At 37.3% G+C, this 21,785-nt stretch overlaps 1 protein-coding gene across 1 annotated transcript in view; it reads right to left on the bottom strand.

Annotated features, from left to right (window-relative positions):
- Positions 1–346: 346 nt before the first annotated feature.
- The window catches only part of PPP2R1A (protein phosphatase 2 scaffold subunit Aalpha), a 36,837-nt gene continuing 15,398 nt past the window's right edge, over positions 347–21,785 (bottom strand). Inside the window, exons 2-15 of the mRNA XM_063436711.1 lie at positions 20,358–20,448; positions 19,035–19,135; positions 16,468–16,700; positions 13,331–13,478; positions 13,013–13,168; positions 12,789–12,903; positions 12,289–12,359; positions 11,447–11,581; positions 10,837–11,010; positions 7,118–7,178; positions 5,630–5,784; positions 3,465–3,607; positions 2,755–2,846; positions 347–824 (exon numbers count right to left, since the gene is read on the bottom strand). Coding sequence (XP_063292781.1) covers positions 808–824; positions 2,755–2,846; positions 3,465–3,607; positions 5,630–5,784; positions 7,118–7,178; positions 10,837–11,010; positions 11,447–11,581; positions 12,289–12,359; positions 12,789–12,903; positions 13,013–13,168; positions 13,331–13,478; positions 16,468–16,700; positions 19,035–19,135; positions 20,358–20,448 — 1,692 coding nt within the window. The 3' untranslated portion in view covers positions 347–807. The remainder of the gene's footprint in view (positions 825–2,754; positions 2,847–3,464; positions 3,608–5,629; positions 5,785–7,117; positions 7,179–10,836; positions 11,011–11,446; positions 11,582–12,288; positions 12,360–12,788; positions 12,904–13,012; positions 13,169–13,330; positions 13,479–16,467; positions 16,701–19,034; positions 19,136–20,357; positions 20,449–21,785) is intronic.

Below are 21,785 nucleotides of genomic sequence, written 5' to 3'. Positions count from 1 at the left end.
CCAAACAAAAAGAGGTTTTGCAGTTTCTATGCATTTTCATTTTGAAGATATGTAAAATTATCTTCCACAAAGTGGGCAAAAACGTTCTTCTGTAAGATAAAAGGTAGTTTCCAGCTCTCACTAGCCAACTTTCCTTCCCTGGTGGATTAAAACGTCCATTGTTGGAAAGTTATGATAGCTATATAAAAATATAAAAGTCAATTTCTATATAAATGTAATTTTATTTGGGATCCTTCGAACATGTTAGAAGGTCCTGCAAGCATACAATCCCAGCAGATGAGGGACTCTGGAAATATTAATACAGCCTTTTTCCAGGATTAAAACAGTGTTTATCACAACATAGAACTAGTGTTTTCAAAATTTATTTTTGTTCAGTACAATGTGAATGGATTGAAAGAGAGGAACTTCCATTAACATGGGCCATGGGAAAGGCATAACACTACGTAACAGGAACAAAAGCATGAGATCCCTAGCTATATCCCAAAAGGATATCCCATTTCCTGGGAAGGAGATGCTTGACCCCTCAAATGCCCCATGTGGGCATACACCTAGCACTCTGGGGGATTAAAAGCCACAGTCATGTCTGATTTATTGTAAATAATGTTCAGTTAATATAGAGGAAAGAGCAGATTCGGGAGGCTGTGGAAGAAGATGGAGAAACTAGACACCCATTGGAGAGAGGGGGGAAACCCACAGAGACTGGTTTCTCGGTGTAGCCACAGGAACAATTGCAAGCGGGAGTCGTGCAGGAAAACGTCATCTTGGTGATTGCGGAGTGTCACCGCAGGAGCCTGGCAACATGTGTCTTCACGCCAAAGCAAGCACTAGGATAGGAAAAAACAGTAGGTTTAGAATGTCAAATTTGAAATAACTTTTTTTTTTAAATTACATGGGATTTATCTATAACCTTTTAGTGACTGCGAACGAGCAGGGTACATCCGACAAAAAACTGTCCTTAAGGACCACAGACTTGCCCTGCACGTCTGCGGCTAGAGTGCTGGAAGCGATCACGATCTCTTCCAGCTGTTCTAAGGTTATTGTAGCGATGCCTCGACGTTGAGGCATCCTGCAATAGCCCCCTCACTGCCGGGCCCCCGAGTGATCGCTCCCCTGGAGCGATCACTTCCAGTTTTCCCCACGTAAAGCCCGGCAGTGTAGTGCAAAGCATTGGAAGCCATCAGACAGGCTTCTGATGCTCTACCTGTATGCTGAGTGCCTCGAGGGGGTCGAGGCACTGTTAAAGTTAAAAAGATTTTCACCGCCATTGTCTTCTGCTTCACTGGGGGTCAGTCTAATAGCCAGACAGTCCCCCCTCTGCAAATACCCCCAGGTGCCATGTGACCGCAGCCAAGTGTGGTCACATGGCTGCAATAAGTGCCCATAGTGCTTAATACAGTTAAAAAAAAAAAAAAAAAAAAAAAAAATTATATATATATATATATATATATATATATATATATATATATATATACACACACACACACACATATATATATATATATATATATATATATATATATACATACATACATACATATACACACACACACACTTATTTTTTTAAATATACACATACACAAATATATCTCATATATAACGTTATACTAAGTGTATTTTGTTATATATTAATATAAAAATACACCTAGAGTAAAATTACACACGTATGTATACTATATATAATATACATTATATATTTTATTATTAAAAATAATTAGGAATAAACTGGTATCTTTAGAAAGAACATTTAATAGCGAGAAAAACAGTATATAATATGTGTGGGTACAGTAAATGAATAAGAGGAAAATTACAGCTAAACTCAAACAGCAGAAATGTAAGAACAGCCCTGGTCCTTAACACTAAGAAAATTGAAAACGGTCTGGTCACTAAAGGTTTTAAACCATATTATTATTTTTTTTACACTTACAGGGTTACTCCAACCATCAGAATTAATACAGCCTGCTGTAGTGGTTATGATGTGAGGAGTATCTGGTCCCAATTGCGGGTAATGGGGCAATCTGTTTTGTAACAGTCTGGCCTTTTACCTGGTCCTGCCGGACACTGGGCCTCTAGGCACCATTAAAAAATTCAAACAACTGGGATTAGACTCCCGTATTTTCTGAATCAACAGATGCCACTTACGCCAAAAATATCCATTTGTTATAGTCTAGTTCCAGCTCTTCCTCTTTAAGTTATGATAGACGGTACATCCCTCAGCATCCCAGTAATAACAATAGTCCAAATTCATGCAAAATGTAATTTATTCAAAGAAGGGAAGGAACATGTACTGCCACTGCCAAAAAAAGTAAACAGTAGTGGGCAGGAACAATAATCTAAATGCCAAAAGGAACACATACAATAAACAAATTATTTATTTTTAATGTTAAATGGTTTCCACAATTTTTTTTCTTCTTTTTTCAAAAAGATAATTGTAGTGAAAAGATTACAGAGATGTTCTGATAACGTTACATAACTCGCTTGTAAATAGTCTGGATATACCATGCAGCCATAGAGTCTGATCATTTTTGCTTTACTTTTTTTTGGTTCCCTTAAAACAAAAAGGTCATACACAGACTTTTGTAGTAGTTTCCATTGAAGTCAGATACTTGGGTATGCAGTAAGCATTTCTCACTGCTCCTTGCATTCAGATGAAATAAGCTCAGAGGACTTTAACAAAGTTGAGAGAAACTATGCAATATTTATTTTTAGATTTCTGACAAGCACAAAAAATAACCTAGAAGACATCCCACCACATACCTGTAAGTGCTTCCTGTGCAAAGTATTTGACATCTACATCTTGGTCTTGAGTTAACTTCTCCAGCACTGGCTTAACTTCGTTCTGAAGGGTGCTAAAGTAATTGTGAAGTTTTAACAGGTTAGAGGAGACATGTGACAGTAGACATTGTAATGAACACACCATAAATAGCATAACATACAACATTTACAATATTTATGACAATGTGAAATAAGCCACAAGTCTCTCATAGCAGGGAGAGTTTACCTCACAGCATGGAGTAAGACTGGGGTTGCAAGTAGTTAATTGAAGAAATGAAGAAATAATGTAGGGATTTACTGTAAAGGGCCCTTTTGTTTACTGTAGCTCTATACAATATGCTAGCCATTAGGGTACCAAGATGCATGGAAAAACAGCACTTTATAACATGTTTCTTTTATAAAAGGGACATTTTCCCAAGCAGTATAATGCTCAATAATGATGCCAAGAAGAAGTTATCAGTGAATGTTCCCAAATTCTCCAACAGCAAGCACAAGATGCACTCACTGGGGGGGGGGGGGGGGGAGGAGGAGTATTTTAACGGAAAGCAGAAAAATCCACAGTAGGAGGGTTCTACCGTTTTCCCCATCATTCAATTGTCAGCAAAAATCTTTTTTTGCATGTACAACAGTTTTTGAATCTTGCCAAATCTGATTATCTCTACTAAAAAAAACATGTGTTTTTTTTTTTGTACCTCTCATCCAGAGTAGGTCCTATCTTTTGGAGTGACTTCGCCACATTAAATCGTACATTTGCCACAGCATCACCAGCCATTCTCACAACTGTAGGCAACATGTGTTTGGTTGTAATGTCCTGTCCACAAACCTCCGAGAGAACCTACAAAGAAAAAAGTCAAAAATATATAAATGTGTGCACTTGCCAAAATTCAGAATTTAAAGGTAACCTTCACTTCAGTTTTTTTTTTTTAATTATATTTAAATTTCAGATTTTACAAATATGTATAGTTATGGTGTGAAAATGTAAAGTGAAATTAAGAAAGCTTGACTTTTTCCTACTTTTTCCTAAATGGTATAAAGAAAAGAAGCGAAAAACACAGTGTACCCCGACATTGTAATGTTTGTTCTGTTTTTTCTTTGAATAATTTTATCTGTATAGGTATTGACCTAGTCGTTCCACATTGGAGAGGCGGAGATACTACTAAAACTTTGGCCAGAAAAGAAACAGAGTGGATCTATAAAATGAAGTCTTCTACCCCCCTGGGTCTGAACACAGACCTAGATATTCTGGCTTTTATGTGATACACCGTACTAACAATATGATCGTTTACATTTCTTTAAATTTAATTTTATATTTATTTTTATTTTTATTTTTATATTTATTTTTATTTTTATATTTATATTTATTTTTACTTCTATTTCTATTTATTTTTATTTTTTATTTTTATTTTTACTTTATTTTATTTAATCACATTTTAATCTCTTTCATATATATTTTTTCATACACTGTTGTTTATTTTTATTTTTAATTTTCTACTTATGCATTTGTTATATGTATTCGTTATGTAAATGACGTTATTAAGATTAGTGTTTCATTAATTCACACTACGAGAAATAACCTCTCTTATAAGTACATTTATCTTTGGTCTATATTATGTTTGTGTAACCACTAAGGGGTTAACGGAATCAAAATTGTTTTATCTTACTTATTGCATCTCACAATTTGTTAGATTGATTTATGTATACCATTTCATCTAGGCTGTAAAGATTACTGCAAATGCAATATACACCCAACATCCAAATAGTCTTTGTAGTTAATGACTAAGATATTAGTCTCCCACTTTATTTGCTAAATCTATTTTATTTGTCAAATTTGTGGTAATCTCTAGGTTCCCTATAATGTTGCAAATTAGGCACACATGTGATGAGTTTAGGATCACTTGTAACTTCAGCTATGTTACATTGTGTCCGAATACTCAGTGCCAATAAAGTTTTGTGCGATCAAGATCTGCCACGCATGCGCATCGATGACTTCCCGAAAGCTACTGGTCCTCGAGGGTACCCGTAGCTGAACGGAACTCCGTGTCGTTGTGCGCATGCGCGACGGTGTTTTTGGCGCGAAGATAGAAGATTTCCGAAGATTTAAAAGAGAAGCCGGCTGAGAAGTAGCAGCATCCACAGCTCCTGAGGAAGTCCCGAAAGGCGCGGGACGAAACGCGTTGAGCCTGTTTTTCGTTTTTACTGCAGTCCAGAGACCGCCCACTTCACCATCACGATTACACTAATAAGCAGCAAGTATATTCAGCCCATAGAGTCGCGACCTAGGGCTTTTTGGTAACATCTTTATACTTGTGAGCTAGTGGTTGGTGATTGGGGCTTTTAATATTGGTCTTGTAATTGTACTGTTTTACAATCATGAATTTTATATGAATTGTTATTAATAAATTTGTAATTTTTTTTACACTATATTCTTTTTGTCCCAGTGATTAGCGCCCTCAATAGGGGAGACTGATACTCTCCCCTCCTCTATTTCCTAGTTTTTGTTTATAGGCTTTTTGGGGTGTGCCTATTATGAGTGGCAGCTTTTCTACTGTTGGATTTATCTGTAGAGCCTAGAGTCTGGATCTCCCTCTCATTTTTGACTTTTTCCTACAACTGGGCACATCTACCTTAATTCCTTGTAAGTCATTGTCCTATGTTTTGTCACTTACATCAGGCAGCCAGCATAAAGAAAGTATTTAAAGAGGAGAAATTACAGGTCACTATATTTTTCATTATGTCCCTACATCTGTTCACATTCCTGATTGAATGCTTATTTAGTTGCACACTATAATTCAGGTAAACATACACCACTAGTTTACGGTAACACTTTGTATTTCCAGTAGATAATGTACTCCCTTACATTGATGCAGAACAATGTGGTCATCCTATGTAGGTAGTTGGGATCATTGGACATGGCTAATACTTTAGGGATGATGGTGGCCTGAGCCCAGTCTTTGCCAAACTTCTCCACCAGCTTCTTCAAGTTGCTTGTCGCTGCCTCTCTGATAGCATAGACTGAAGGGTGAAAGGAGAGAATCAGATGAGAATGGTTTTCAAGAATGGGAACAGCCTTAACAGGACTGTTCCCCACAAGGAAAGCAAATAATGCTTGTTTTTCCTTTATTCTAGAATTTTATTCAATCAAACATGTATTTCTATGCACCTTGCTGCATGTAGATCGCCGCGCATAAGACTGAGGTTATCTTTGAAAACACAACCAAGTAGCGCTGCATGCCAATGAAACAGGTCTTTCAGAGTCTTAGGTGGCTATGACTTAAGAATATATAATTTACCACGAAAGCTACATCATTTTTGAAAGTGCAGAAAATCTGAATGTCTGTAAGATTTAATATTACCCCCAATACAGAAAGTATTCGATATACCTGCCTCGTTCTAGTTGTCATGATTAGAATAATGAAAACATTTGCCTGTACCAGGTAAGAGATAAATGATCTGACCATCCATGACTTGTTTGAGAAGCTACAGTTGAATCTTACGAGTGAGGACTGCATTGCAAGATGGCAAGCAACCCTGTGGCAACCAAAAGGTTAAACTCATGAGACTTTGCAACATTTTTTTAGCAACTACTTGCTTTGAGAAGAAGTATTGCCACCTACAATACACCTTTATCGCCCAACATAAAATGGTTATGGAAGTACACCTGGCTGTGCCAGATCCTACCCTGTGGGTATACCTGCTGTAGATTCAATTCTCTGCCCTTCAAGGTAGCCAAGGACTACCCTAAAGCAGAACTATCTATTGGGTGCTTACATGTTTTTACTATTTAAGAATGTATCTATACTGATAAAAGAACATGCACATTTCTTTAAAATGTTTAAAGTTTTTGCATGCCCTTTGCCTTAAGTATAATTAATTAGTTTCACAGGTGCTGGAAGTGTCCTAAGCCAAACTGAAAACCAAAAGTCCAGGATTCATAGGTGGATCTCTAAAGACACGGTCCTGTAGCTGTATAATGAGCAAGCCTATCTTAGTCTAATTTGCATAACTGTTGCAAGTCCCTTGCATAAAAACGCTTTTGCAAATGTTGGCACCGATTGAATAGGCTTTCCAAATGATTCAATACTTGTAGAAAAGTTTCAAAGTGCTTTATCTACAAAAGTCATCATTAAAGTCTATTGGATTTTATTTGGTCCATAAATCATTTGGAAATGTTTCTAACAGTATTGAATCATTTAGAAAGCTTATTAAATTGAGGCCTTTGTCAGAATGCGGATTCTGTCTCTTAAATTCTTATTTATTTCAAATTGTGAAGTTCGTTGTCTGTTTCGCAGTCCAAGCATTTGGATAATAAAAAAAAATGATAAGTGCACTAATAAAAGATTCTTACCATGATCTACCAGCCAAGCCATACATAATGAATTCAACTTCTCATCAAAGAACTCCACACCCTGCACAAAGAAATACATTTTAATAATGATTGGAGTAAACCATTGCAACACACAATATGGTAAAACAACCAAATCTGCTCAATATTGTTTCCAACTATATCTGTTAGGCTTTATTTGCGCTTGTCCATCTTTGTGTATACGGTTTTGATCTAAAACGTTATTTAGTAACAATATCTCCCTCTTGTGGAGAAAATGCAGGTCTAGAAGTTTAAAACCAAAAATAAACGAACGTTTCTTTAATTTACAGAACTACTCAAACCTGCATGTCTAAGTGAGCGTGCAACACAGGTCAACAATAAAGGATATATTTCAAATAATGGTAACTAGACCACACTGAGTACGTGCCAATATCCGTAAGATGAATATTCACATTGTGATTGGAAGAATTAGAATTAGGCTGACTTCTTAAATTAGAAGATTTTCACTTAGTAAGCGTTGGTGCATCCAAGAAGATACATGGCAGAATACGACAACATTCAAGAAGCCCATAGTGCCTGGTTTGCTGATTACTATGTCTAAGGAGTAGTTACAACTAGAGTAGCAATATAAAATGCCTCAGTATGTACAAACTGACAACTTAAAATCCCTGCAGTGGTTATGGTGTTTGCAAAAACCTTTAAGGAATACAAGAATTTGGATCATATTTTGGAGCAATGTTTCCTACTTCTCCAATAGTGCAAGTTCTGGGAATTATCTATACAAGATCAACTGCCTAAAAAGGTTTTAAAAGTTAAGCAAACAGTATTAGCAATTTATTAGTTTCCATGGAGACTATCACAATAATTAATCCCCCTGGTTTCTACTAGGAGGGAATCCATGAGAAAAACAGATTGCTCAATTTGTAAAGAAACACTGGAAAAGTGTACTGCAATTTCCAGGGCGAACAGTGGGAAACTGTTCTAGATTCGGAATATCATGAACGTGGAGTCAAGTTACTTCAACACAAATAATTTACACACAAGCAAGTGCTCAAGGGGCTTATTAAATGTATTCAAGTTCACAATGACCTCTCTCCGAGTTAGCAAAACTGTAAAAACGGATCCTAAAAATAATATTGTATTATTCGTATGTTGCTGGTCACAATGAGGTTATGAGATTTAATATATTCCAGATGACTTTCAGAATCTAAACTTAAAGCGGTATGACAAAATATTAAGGACTATGTTACAGATTCAAAGAAAAGTCAAAGACAATCAATGTACACCATAAAAAAGTAACCAGTGTAAAAAGGAATTTTAGGTAAAATTTAGAAATGGAATTTTATATTTAGAAAAAAAAAAAAAAAGTAGAAATGTGTTGTGCTGCACCCAGGTCTACATTTTGCTATGAATAAGGGCTAATGGGAACAAGGATCCACCTTCAGTCAATACATGCATGAGGAGATCTGTGAAAGACTTTTTGGTTTTTACTGTACGCCATAAATTTGTGCGCTCACATGGAAAATGGAAGAAGTTTAGGTAAATATATTTCTCCTTTCTTCCAAACTTGCTGGAAACAACCATGTAAGAGGACATGTCACCTTGAAAGGATCTTTCCAAGAAATATAAAGTGACAATGTTGCTTAAAAGTACATTTAGCAGGCAAATGTGGCACTTTTATATACACTATATTAACCAAACAAGCAATATATAGATAGAACATTATTTGAACATGAATATTTTTGCTTACACATTTGTCAAACAAGTATGTTAGTAAACCACAACACCAAGCATCTGGCAAAATTCTTAAAACAAATACAGCAACCAAATTCTCTCTCCTTAAAGGGACTCTCCAGTGCCAGGAAAACAAACCTGCTTTCCTGGGACTGCAGGATTCTGCAGTGCCCCCCACCCCATGTTGTGGAAGGGGTTAAAACCCCTTCAGTTACTTGCCTGAATCCAGTGCTGTCCCTCGGCGCTGGGTCAGGCTCTGCCCGCACTCGTCAGCTGGCAGGGGAGACATAATGCGCATGTGCCGCAAGTGCTTTAAACCTCCCAATAGGAAAGCATTATTCAATGCTTTCCTATGGTGATTCAGGCGACGCTGCAGGTCCTCATGCATAGCGTGAGGACGTCCAGCGTTGTTTAAAAAACTTTGTGTTCTAAGAAGCTGGAAGTCCCTCTAGTGGCTGTCTGTGATGGGAGTTGGCACCCAGACCACTCCAATTGGCAGAAGTGGTCTGGGTGCCTGGAGTGTCCCTTTAACTCCACGAACAACGTTAAATACAAATAAAATATATCAACTTTGCAAACAATGCATCAACTACCTATAAAGTGAATCCCTGTCAACTGCAATAAAGGTAAAACTACTCTTTATAATTAAATAAAAAATATTCTCTACTTGTACATACTTTTGAGGGATAGTTTACTTCAGTTTAACTGACTTAAGGTGATGGCAAAAGAGTTGATTAGTTGGTAAATTAAGTAAGGGACATGGCAAACTGGATGGAACTCCCTTTTTCTCCATTAGACTGTGGACATATACAAAATAACTTAATGCCCTTATTTTCACACAGCACACATTTTCAAATCAGCCCCGTGCGGCTTCTATTCTATTGCATACAGCAAAAAAAGAGAAAACCACAGAGCAATATAGAGCAGATACACAAGTATTTCCTGTTCATTCTTTAATAAATTAAATGCAACTTGTATCAGCCATACAAAGATCCAGAGATTTAGAGCAGTTGAACCTGGAAAACAATCATAGATCAGGTTTCTGATTTTACATGTACTTGTCATGAAAAGTACACCTTAAGGGATATTATAGTCACACAGACCACTTCAACTTATTGAAGTCGGCTAGATGCAGTGTCCCTGTCCTCTGAACCCTGTAGTGTAAAATACTGCAGTTTCAGACAAACTGCAAAGTTTACATTAAAGAGTTAAGACTGCCCCAAGTGGAGTTTCACAGAGTACGGACGCTGCACATTTACACGCTTTGCATGAGGACGTCCGGCGTGTTGAAATCACGCATCCACAGGAAAGCATTGAATCAGATTGGGGAGTGTTAAATTACTTTACACCCATTTCGATTGTTGCCTGTGTTCGGCCCATGATCTACTTTGATTTGCCTTCCTGGTGACACAAAACAAAGCAGGAAATGCCTTTACAATGACACATGCCCTTCTATGCATCAGTCTCTCCATTCTCATACTCTAGCCAAAGCAGAAAGTGCTGGCAAGGCGGTAACCATAGTAACCACAGAGCATGCACTGTGGTTGGCGTGCTGGAGAGATATCGCAGTCTCCCAGTCCTTTGTTTTTTCAGTATAGGGGTCTGTGCTGAAGAACTAATTGGTGACGGGTAGGGATGAACCTTTTTGTAATAAATGTTTCTTCTAATCTATACATTTGCTAGTACAATGAAATGGAGTTTATTTATTAAAAAAAAAAAAAAAAGGTACACTTTAATCCTGGATTTTAGCATAAATATTGTGGTTTGTGTATTTTTTTACTTTTCTACAAATTTGAGCAAGCATTTTTTTAAGCCAGGTAAGAACTTCAATATGTATAAGTAGTCAATGTTTTGGATCTTTCCTAGAAGTGAGGAAACACACGTCACTGACTAGTAAGAAACTAACAAGCATTGGGTTTATTATTCTAACTAGTTGTCTTATGGTTGGAAAGTCTCTATATTTATAAGGAGAAAGGATTTCGATATCCATATATAAGAATGCATACCAGCTGCCCAGCAAGGAGAGGCATATATTCAATGATCGCCAGTCGCACGCGCCACTTGGCGTCTTCAGCGAGCTCCACAATAGCAGGGAGAAGTGACTGGGAGAGCTGCCTTATGCCAATGACTTCATTCACACAGTCGAGGTTGGAGATAATGTTTAGTCGCACCTCTGGACACTGGTGGAGAGAAGGCAGGCATTTTACAATTGACATAAACCAAACAGATTTAAGAAAGGAAAAACAAAAAAGGGGGAAAAAATATGAAAAATATAATTTTATCTTGTAATACAATTACAGATATATAACTTAAGAGAAGAAAAATTAAGCTCTCATGAGTTTTTGTAGCAAACAAAAGTAAATGTAATTTTGTCATTAAAGTGGAGGAAAGATATGCAGAGGTGGGGTGGGGTTTAAAGGAAGCAGGGCAGCAGTGAATTTTGAAAATAACTTAAAATCTGCTCAGACATGTCTAAAGGAAAACGGCAAGTTTGATATATAAAAACACAACAGATTTTAACAAACCTTTCACAGAAGCAGATTACGAAGTCTACCTTAATATTTTCAGATTTGTAAATTACATTAAGCACTGAACAACAAATATAGAGACCCTTACCTCGTCTTTCAGCTGTGCCAAGAAGAGAGGGAGAAGATGTTCTATGGTGTTCTCCTTCCCCAAAATAGGTGAGAGACCCATAATGACAGAGGCCAGGGCAGATTTCACATGCTGATTTGCGTCCGAAACAAGCTCCTAGCAGTGAACAATGCAAAGTGGAAAAAAATGAATGAATAATAAAATAGCAATTCTGGTACTCCGGAAATAAACAAATCAAACATGATCATTAACTACATTGTGTTAACTATTCAGCAAATATAAAGATACTTTTAGGAATCTATTTCCACTTGCCGAAAACAAGGCTGTAATTTGTGTGTCTTAAATTCCCTCACAGCAGTGGGAACGCTGCTCTATAACAGAACATGATCAATAAGGCGGCATGTCCAGAATGAACAAAAACATGGTAATCAGATGAGGAAAAAAATAAAAAGCTTTATTAATATATTTCGCAACTCATCCACACCATACTATAGATCCACACCCACAAAATTATCACTTTGTTATTGTTACATAAAGTCAAACCGTGTGGATTATTGTCTTACTATACCTGTACCATAGTTGGCTTCACCGAAAGGGCCTAATAAAGATTTATTTGCTAAAAAGGGAGTTCACTACACAGTTGAAAACTCATTAAAGAATTAGACAAATTAAATGAAAAAAAAATAAAATAAATAAAAAAATTCTCCAACTCATGTTCTGCTTGGTTATTAGCCTGAGCTTTTCCAATTTATTGGAATTCACAGTTTAGTGAATAAACCCTTAAGGTTGAAGTTGAGGTCAGACAATTAAGAATAGGTAAACATGAATAAAAACGTGTGTAGAATAAGAGAAGAGTAAAATACCTTCACACATGGCAATATCTGCGTCATGATCACATTTTCACGGCAGTCAGCAGACAGGTTCTCACAAAACTCTACAAGAGAAAAAAAAAAAAACCAAAAAAAACACAAAAGATTTAGCAAAGGACAAGGAACTGGAATAAATTAGATTTCAGACTAATTCCCTCAAACACAATAACAGCGAGTATTCCAGTGAGAGATAAAAATACTTTAGGAGAGCCATTATGATTCCTACACAACGTCGTTTACAAGTTATAAATTGTGATCAGATGTTACAGCATGTAGTTTATGGTGTACTATAAATCTGTATTTCAAGTTTAAGAAACCATGTTTTTGTTTTTTTTGGAGGGGGGGGGGTCTTATTTATTATATTAATACAGACATAGAACCTACATTACTTGGGCCCTAATAAACCATCCTTACATTCTGAAATTGCATTATTAATGTCGAGCCAAGACCCTACCAAACCGAACTAGTATTCATGCTCTGTGTGATTTAATTACCTTTAACCTTGTGGGATGCAGCAGCTCTGACCTCAGCTTCACAGTCCTTCATGAGGTTCTGAAAAGCAGGAACTAGGTCTGTCTTGGTAATTTCTGGACCAACAGCTTTCTGGAGCTAAAATGTGGGGTAATAAAAAATGTGTAAGAACAAGGCTCAATTTGCACAAATATTTGTAACAATTGGAAAAGTTGAGCAGGGATATTACAGTGAGAGATAAAATTACCTCTGTAAACTTGTCAGCCACCATGTAACGAACACGCCAAGATTTGTCCTCTCCCGCTTGGCGCAATGTAGGCATAACAAGAGGCTCCAACTCCTCCTGAGGTAAAAGCTGAGCGATATTCACACATGCTTCTACGGCAAGCAGGCGCACAGAATCCTAACAAATAAATTTAAAGCACAAACTTAGCCATGTGATTCTCTGGAAAAGGATAGAATAGTGCAAGCAACACTGCAAAAATCTAGTTTAAAATTTGGGATGTCCCGCAAATGGTAGAAATATTTAAATGTGTGGAGGGGTCAATGTAAACAGTCACACTACCTGTTCATCAGAAGCGAGGTTGGAGAACATGGGAATGATTTCACTCTTCAGATATTCCAGCTCTAAAACCTTTGCAAATTCCCCCAGTTTTGAAGCTGCTGCTCTCCTCACCATTGGAGTGTCATCTGAGCACAAGTTTCGGAAATGCCTGCACAAAACAGATTTTTTTAGGATTACCATTTTCTTGATCGCTATGTGATTTCAAATCTAAATCTTCGAAAGCCAATATCAGGTTCAGATTTCATGGAATCTTCAGTCCCAAGTATCTGGGTCCATGGGTACACCACCTTACATTGTCCATTCCCCTTGAGTAAGGTTACATAACACACTAGTAAATTAGGTGGACAGCGCTAGGAATTATTATAATAAAATCATACATACAAAGATACTAGCAGATTTCACAATTATGTTTCTTACTCTTAAAAAAAAAAAAAAAAAAAAAAAAAGGAAATAAAAGTACAATGATAGTGCAGTATGTTATGAATAATATGGTGATAAAGATATTCCAAAGGGGCACTCACGTTTTCCAGAGCTCTATTTTAGGAGCCTGGATGGAACAATCCCCGGATTTATTTTTGCTGGTATCAGATTCCCAAGGCAGTGAGGTTCATCATATGAAAAATTTAAGGATGTATACCAATGGTACAGTACGTATGTAAAAGTAGGATAAGTAAATAATATTAGACCTACTTACATTTGCAAGAGCAATGACCAGCTCTAGTATATGGAGCTTTAAAAAACTATTTTAAAAAAGTGGAGATTAAGGATTGCCTACAAGGACTGGTTTTATTTATAGTTCACTTTTAAATAGTTTTATTCATTCTGTTTATTAATAAAGATTCTGTTTTAATACCCAGTCACTCTTGAGCTCCTTATACTCTCATCATCACTCTGCTGTTCCGGATCTACATATATCCCTAGATGGGGATTGTTTCACCTAAAGCTCCATATACTAGAGCAGGTAATTGCTCTAGCAAATGTGAATAGGTCTAATATTATTTACTTATCCTACTTTTACATACGTACTGTACCATTGGTATACATCCTTATTTTTTTTTCATATAATGAACCGCACTACCTTGGGAATCCGATACTGGCAAAAATAAATCCTTAGACGGGGATTGTTCCATCCAGGCTCCTAAAATAGAGCTCTGGAAAATGTGAGTGCCCCTTTGGAATATATCTTTATCACCATATTATTCATAACATACTGCACTATCATTGTACTTTTATTTCTTTTTTTTTTATTAATTTTTTTAAGAGTAAGAAACAATTGCGAATGAGAGCAGCCCTACCTAGCTCAATGGAGCTAACTGGATTCCCCTGCAAAGACAATACAAAAGCAGACGGGTTGGAGTTACAGGAGCCCTGTGAGATACAAGTAAGTTGTCAACGGTTCTAAAAAAGGGACTGACAAATTAATCTGTACGGAAGCTGTAGTGGTTATGGTGCTAGAAGTGTCCATTCAAAAACATTTAAAATTCTATTTGATTCTACCTAGCATCCTGCTAAACTCTTGAGACATCCATGCAAAAATTAACCATACCTCCTTCTAAAACATGGCATTTAGAACATAAAATGTGCAGAGCAAGAACAGCAGCATTCATTTTCCATACGCAAAGAAAAAGGCAAAAACTAGTTTGGCAAATATAAGACAAGCCTGCAATGCTAACCATTTGCATACCTTAAAACTTACAGAAATATACACAGAATATGTAAAAATCTAGATAGGTTATGCACCTCACTTTGCAGTCAGAGAACATTAAATGAGCTTATTCTCACTATGAAAAATAGAATGTGTCTGGGAACTTTCAAATTTAAGTCCAGAATTGGCAAATTAGAAGACTTTCCAATTTCAGCTAGGTTTTCATATCAAACAAAACCAAAAACGTGCATACTACCCCACACATTTTGGAAACAATGCAATGTCACAAAAGTATTAGCTCATCTAACAACACTATGGCAAACCTCTTACATGAGACCTAGTCTAACAATATACCGTATATACTCTAGTATAAGAAGAGTTTTTCAGCACATTTTGGGGGTTAAAAACCCCAACTCGTCTTATACTCGAGTCACTGTCTGTATTATGGCAATTTACATTGCCATAATACAGACAGGGGGCTGGCAGCGAGCGCTTACCTCTCCTGCAGCTCCTGTCAGCTCCCTTCTCCTCTGCGCCGGTCCGTTCAGCACCTCTGTCAGCTCCCAGTGTAAGTCTCGCGAGAGCCGCGGGGTCATAGTGCGGCTCTCGCAAGACTTACACTATGAGTTGACAGGGGAGCTGACCGGACCAGCGCGGAGGAGAAGGGAGCTGACAGGAGCTGCAGGAGAGGTAAGTGCTCCCTGCCAGCCCCTCTCTTCCCCCCACTGAACTACCAATGCCACTGGACCACCAGGGAGTGAGAGCCCCCCTCCCTGGCCAGCTAGGAAGCAGGGAGGGGGGACGAAAAAATTAATATATATAAATAAAAAAAATATTAAAGAAACAAAAAAAACAATATTAATTAAAAAATAACCCCCCACCAAGGCTCTGCACCACCCACACCCACTGTAAATAAATATTCAATTAATATAATTTTTTTTTAGGATCAAATTTTATTTAGAAATTTACCAGTAGCTGCTGCATTTCCCACCCTAGTCTTATACTCGAGTCAATAAGTTTTCCCAGTTTTTTGGGGTAAAAATTAGGGACCTCGGCTTATATTCGGGTCGGCTTATACTCGAGTATATACGGTACCTTTAGGATTTCACACTGGTTATTGCAGCCTAAAATTGAAAAGTTTCCTGTTCATTTATCCACAATTCATTTTGGTGAATTAAAGCAGCTAATGAACTTTGGAATTTTTAATCACTCAGCGAAATCTCTAGACTCAGAAGAGGGTATGAGTAAAAGGAACATGATAGAAATGTAAGGTACATCACAGGATTTATTAAAGACAATTAAAGCACATAAAATCATGCCCTGAAAGTGCATTAGTTCTTTCCAAGGTGACTATAATGCTTAGGAGTTTGTGTTGGTAAACAAATGTGTCTTGAATTATAAGTCAATACAACATTGACCAAATGTTATTTTGCAGTCATTAAAGTCTACATTACAATATATGCATGTAATAATTCATTCCTTCACTACTTACTGCCGGAGTTCTGCCTTAACAGTGCTGGACACGCGGGGATAGCATACACTGAAGAGGCCACATGCAGAAGTGCGAGAGGTAAACCAGTCACCACTAGCCAGTCGTTTAACCAAAGGAACAAAATGGGCTTCCAAGTCTGAAGGGGTGTGCTCATGGGAAATGGCACGCAAAGACTCTACTGCTTTGTCTCGAACAACCGTCTCCTCCACTGTTGCCAGACTCTCCAGCGGTGGCTGTAGGACAAAAATCACAGAATAAAAAAAAAAATATATATATCAATTATAGTTTAATCCAAATCATTACCACTTGTAGTCTGAAAGACAACTCAACAGACGACAGCCAATAAAACCTACAACACAACCTAATGACTAGTCATGTGCATTCCTTTTCAGACAAAATACTAATTTTAATAAAAAAAAAAAAAAAAATATATATATTTCTAACACTATAGAACTGGAGTGGCTGTTTAGGTGTTCAGCCCCCCTTCAGATCGCAGTGAAAAAGTGAGTTAACCTTTTCTCCCTTGCCATGCTAGTCTCACTGTGACTGGTTCAGCCTCCATGGCTGTGATCATCAGTCTTTATCTCTGCCAATTTAATGCTTTCCCATGCAAAACGCACAAAGCAGCATCTCCTCATAGAGATGAATTAAATCAATGCATCTCAATGGGGAGCTTTCAGCGCCCTTGTGCAGAGCGTGGAGATGCTAAGCTCCTCTATTCATGAGTGACTTCCACTAGCGATGTTACTAGGTAGTAATCTAAACAGCATTTACACTGAAAAGCCTGCAGGGACATGTTAGAAATACCAGAACCACCACATTAAGCTGTGGTGGTTCTGGTGACTATAGTGTCCTTTAATGAATGACCAAGTCAAACAAAAAACACAATTCTGTGACAATCTCTTATGTACACAACATATACAGTTACAATTATGAAACTATAGTAATCCACTTCAAATATACACATATTTAAGTATCTTGCGATATTTCAGTTTCCCCATGTAATTAATTCAGCATATTTTATTTAATAAAAATATTTTAACCTTCCAAATTAAATATCCCTCTCTAGGGGATTATTGGGACTTTGCCTTTTTGGAAATATTCATTCCCTCAGTTGCTTTTTTTTTTAGTCGTTTGACACTCCATATAAGATACATAGGATAGCATTGTTTTGATATCTTACAGCACCAGCATTCATACAGACTTTTGCATATTACTTTTTCAGCCCAATAGAATCTATTTATCTTGACAGGACAAGTTTATTTAGATTAGTGGTGGGTGTAGTACAGCTTTTGCAGCGTTAGGTGCCCTAAAAAGCATGGTTTGGGAAAGATTAGTTGTGAGCAGTGTTTTCTCTTTAGATACCTGCACATTTAATTTTTGACTTTTATTTTACAGATTTAAGTTTCTGTCTCTTATAAAGGTCTGTCTCTATTTGTTGCTGGATATCTGTACTCCAGTCATGTCCAACATCTCACTACTTTTATACAGATCAGAAACAAATTGTTATTCATAATTCTGTCTATCCTTTGAGATTGTGTTTTTTTTATGTAAATAAAAGTTGTGTTTTAATTTCCTGTGAATTGTTTACCATTGTCCTTCTTAGCTATTTATTGGTGGTTAGTTCTCCACATTTCTTTCTTCACAGCGGTTACATTATATTAGCTCTCCTTTTTCATTTTTGTTACATTGAAAAGTAAACACAATCAATAAATATAAGACAAAGTAGAGAATATTAAGTAATCTCTTGGAAATTGTGCAAAAGAGTAGTGCCTCAAAAAACTTGTCTGACATCTTGCCATTCTTCACATTCTAGCAAGGAAGAAGATCTATTAAGACTCCCAACGGGACCATCCATAGTACATCTTGCACCTTTCAGCATGTGCCAGACTACAATCATATTTCCTGGTGGCTTAATGATGCTTGTATAAGGAGAACATTTTAGGTATATCTCCACTGCCTTCCAGGTTTTAACATGCAAGCATACTTGTCAGTGTGGGGTGGGGGGCAGTCTACACAAAAATGCTAATATAACAATATTCAGTGTTGCTTTAAAGGAACACTATAGGGTCAGGAACAAACATGTATCCCTGACTCAAAAGTGTTCAAAACACCATCTGCTGCGCCCCCCCCCCCCTCCCCTTCACTCAGCCTCCCAAAATATAGTATAATCGTACTTTCAGTCCAGTCTGCTGCTGCTGGATCTGCCTGCTTAGCTGACATCAGAAGTGTCACACTGAGCCAATCACAATGCTTTACCATAGGAAAGCATTGGCTTGGCTGGGAGTGTCAAAGAGGCAGATCAGGGGCAGAGCCAGCACTAGCCACACTGTGCAGCACTGATCTAGGAAGAACCTTTAGAAGCCATATGAGGAGTGGCCAGTGGAGGTATCCCTAGGCTGTAATATAAACACTGCATTTTCTCTGAAAAGACCGTGTTTACTGCAAATTGCCTGACGGGAATGATTATACTCACCAGAACAAATACAATAAGCTTTAGTTCTGGTGACTATGGTGTCCTTTTAATCATCATGCAATTAAACAAATAAGCCATACTGGATACTTACCAGTAAGCAGTGAACAAATTCAGGTCCGCCCACCAGTGTTGTAAAAGTCCCGAGCTGCTCAGCCAAAGCCAAAAGCACTTCATCCTCATCATAGATTGTATCTGCAGAATGGATTGAGATAGAAGGCAGTAAAGTGAATAAAGGGTAAACATTCACCTAAAACCAAGTTACACAATATTTACATTTCAGAAGAACGATTTATAGAGAACAAACACCCATTGTCAAGAAAATGTTCAAGGTGGAGGAGATTGCATCTAGTATTTACACAAGCTGCCAACATATACTTTACAAGCTTAAAATGGAAATTTATTTACAAAGAATAGATTTATGAAGAGTACATGAAGCGTACAAAATAAAATCAATATGATACACAAAAGGCTGGTTAATAGGGCGATTAAAATCCCATTCCTTTATTCTTTACATGAAACATGAGAATGCAGACTCTTGTTTGCCAAAACTATGGATGTGGTAACATAACAGTGGCCAGTATATCACATCACCTGAAACAGGTAAAGTTTTACTTATTTGTACATAAGTTATTGTGGAGAGTTTTTGTCTGCACACAGGGTCTTGAATGATTCCTAAAGGGGGTGAATGACAGCCTGCATTGATCAGTTGGCTTTTATGTACATCATCTAGCTTTCTATGTATTAATGTATAGCAAATGGTATACACATAACAGAAGGCTTGCATAAATACCAGGAGAAACATATTAGCTGAAATGAGGCATATTATATTATAGAAAAAGTTTAAATATATTCAAATTACTTGCTATAAATACCATAGTGAATGACAATCTCCTACAAAACGGCATAATAGTTTTTTTGGAATTTGGTCAAATATTCATTAGATCAGCAAGTAACCACAGGGAAAAAAAAATAAAAAATGATCTGCTTTCCTTCCGAGAGAAGCATGAATGTGCAGTTATGTCTTTGCTTTAAACTGCTAACATGCCATTCTGGCTGCTAAAACATATCAGTTTTCAGTGGGTTAGTCGTTTCAGTAAGCAGATATTTCTCAGTTTACATTTGATTGTGGTTATGTAAGCATTTTTTTATGTTCAGTATTTGAAAATGCCATTTATGAAATGCATACATTTTTTCTTATTTTTTTAGCATGGATTGTGATTTATTTTTTTACACAAGATACAATGGCCAGGATGCATAGTTCCAAACACCAACAATACAATATTAGTTAGTGCATGTACTACTTCACATGGCAATAGAGGTTTTAGAGCCACAATTTTTTGCTGTTATGTTGTTTTTCCAACTGGAAGCCAAGAGCTCACAACAGATTCTTCTGGGTGCAGTCTCATCCACTTACCAGTTAGGAATGGTAGGAGCTCACTGCGCGTCCTCTCAACTCCCAGTGCCAAAGCAATAGTTGAAAGCTTTTTAATGCTATTAAGACGAAGCTAGAAAAATACAAATGTATATTAGATTAAAAAATTGGTATTGTGTTCAGAAAATAAAAACGCACAAGTGAATGACTGGGAGGGGGAGAGAGAGAGAGAGAGAAATTAAACGTTATGAGGATAATGGGCATCTCTGTCCCATTAGTCATAGGAAACCTTTGTGATACATATAGTGGAAAATGTTAAATATGACTAAAGAGCAAACATGATTTAAAGGTTTGTAGAATCCACCAGTTTGTTACCCAAGAGATAACCCCGCACACACTGAGCAAAAAAAAAAAAAAAAAACAGAAATTTTTACTTACCGTAAATTCTTTTTTTCTGTCATATGGTGGCAGTAACCTCTGGGTTTTGCTCCTCCCTGTGGACAAGACTTCTAACAAGCTATTTTAAAAGGATCCTCCCCCTTTAGGTATAAATACTGAGCCCGCAAAACCTACCCCAGTACGTAACAAGTAAAGAAACCAGACCAAGCAAACATCCAATGCAAAAATTTCTTTAATAAAGAGGGAGGGTAATAATACTGCCACCATATTAAGAAAAAAAGAATTTACGGTAAGTAAAAATTTCTGTTTTTTCTGTCATATGGTGGCAGTAACCTCTGGGATATAGCAAGAATCCCTCTGGGCGGGACCTATGCCACAACAGCTTGTAACACCTTACGCCCAAAAGCAGCTTCAGAGGCAGAGAATATGTCTAGCCGGTAGTGCTTGATAAATGTGTTGAAGGACGACCAGCATGCCGCCTTGCAAATGACTTCTGGAGATGCAAGTGCTCTTTCTGCCCATGAGGTAGCCATGGCTCGAGTAGAATGGGCCTTGATTGTAGCAGGAGACTGAAGACCCGAAGAAGAATATGCCAAATCGATAGCCTGAATAAGCCAACGAGACAAGGTCCCACGGGAAGCCACCTTGCCCTTTAGGTGACCCTGAAAATTAAACAGATTATCCGAAACTCTGAACTCCTTTGTTCTGTTTAAATATATACATAACGCTCTTCTGACGTCCAACTTTTGCCATCTGTGCTCTTGAAGGGATGAGGGCGCACTAAAAAAAGGAAGGTAAAATAATAGGTTGATTAACATTTTTTGAAGATAAAACCTTTGGAAGAAAAGATGGTCTCGGGTAAAGAACCACTTTGTCCTCATGAAAAATGGTGAATTCATCTGAGGAGGAAAGGGCGTGAAGTTCTCCAACTCTTTTGGCTGACGTGATGGCTACCAAAAACAATACCTTAAGAGATAAAATTTTCAAAGGAACTTCCTCCAAAGGTTCAAACGGGTTAGTACTAAGGGCCTGAAGGACTAGGGACAAGTCCCACGTCGGAAACACCGATCG

This window comes from Pelobates fuscus, chromosome 11, assembly GCF_036172605.1.
Source record: "Pelobates fuscus isolate aPelFus1 chromosome 11, aPelFus1.pri, whole genome shotgun sequence".
NCBI classification, from domain to species: Eukaryota; Metazoa; Chordata; class Amphibia; order Anura; family Pelobatidae; genus Pelobates; species Pelobates fuscus.
Note: the sequence above shows the minus strand (reverse complement) of the source record. Positions and strands in the feature narration are given on the sequence as shown.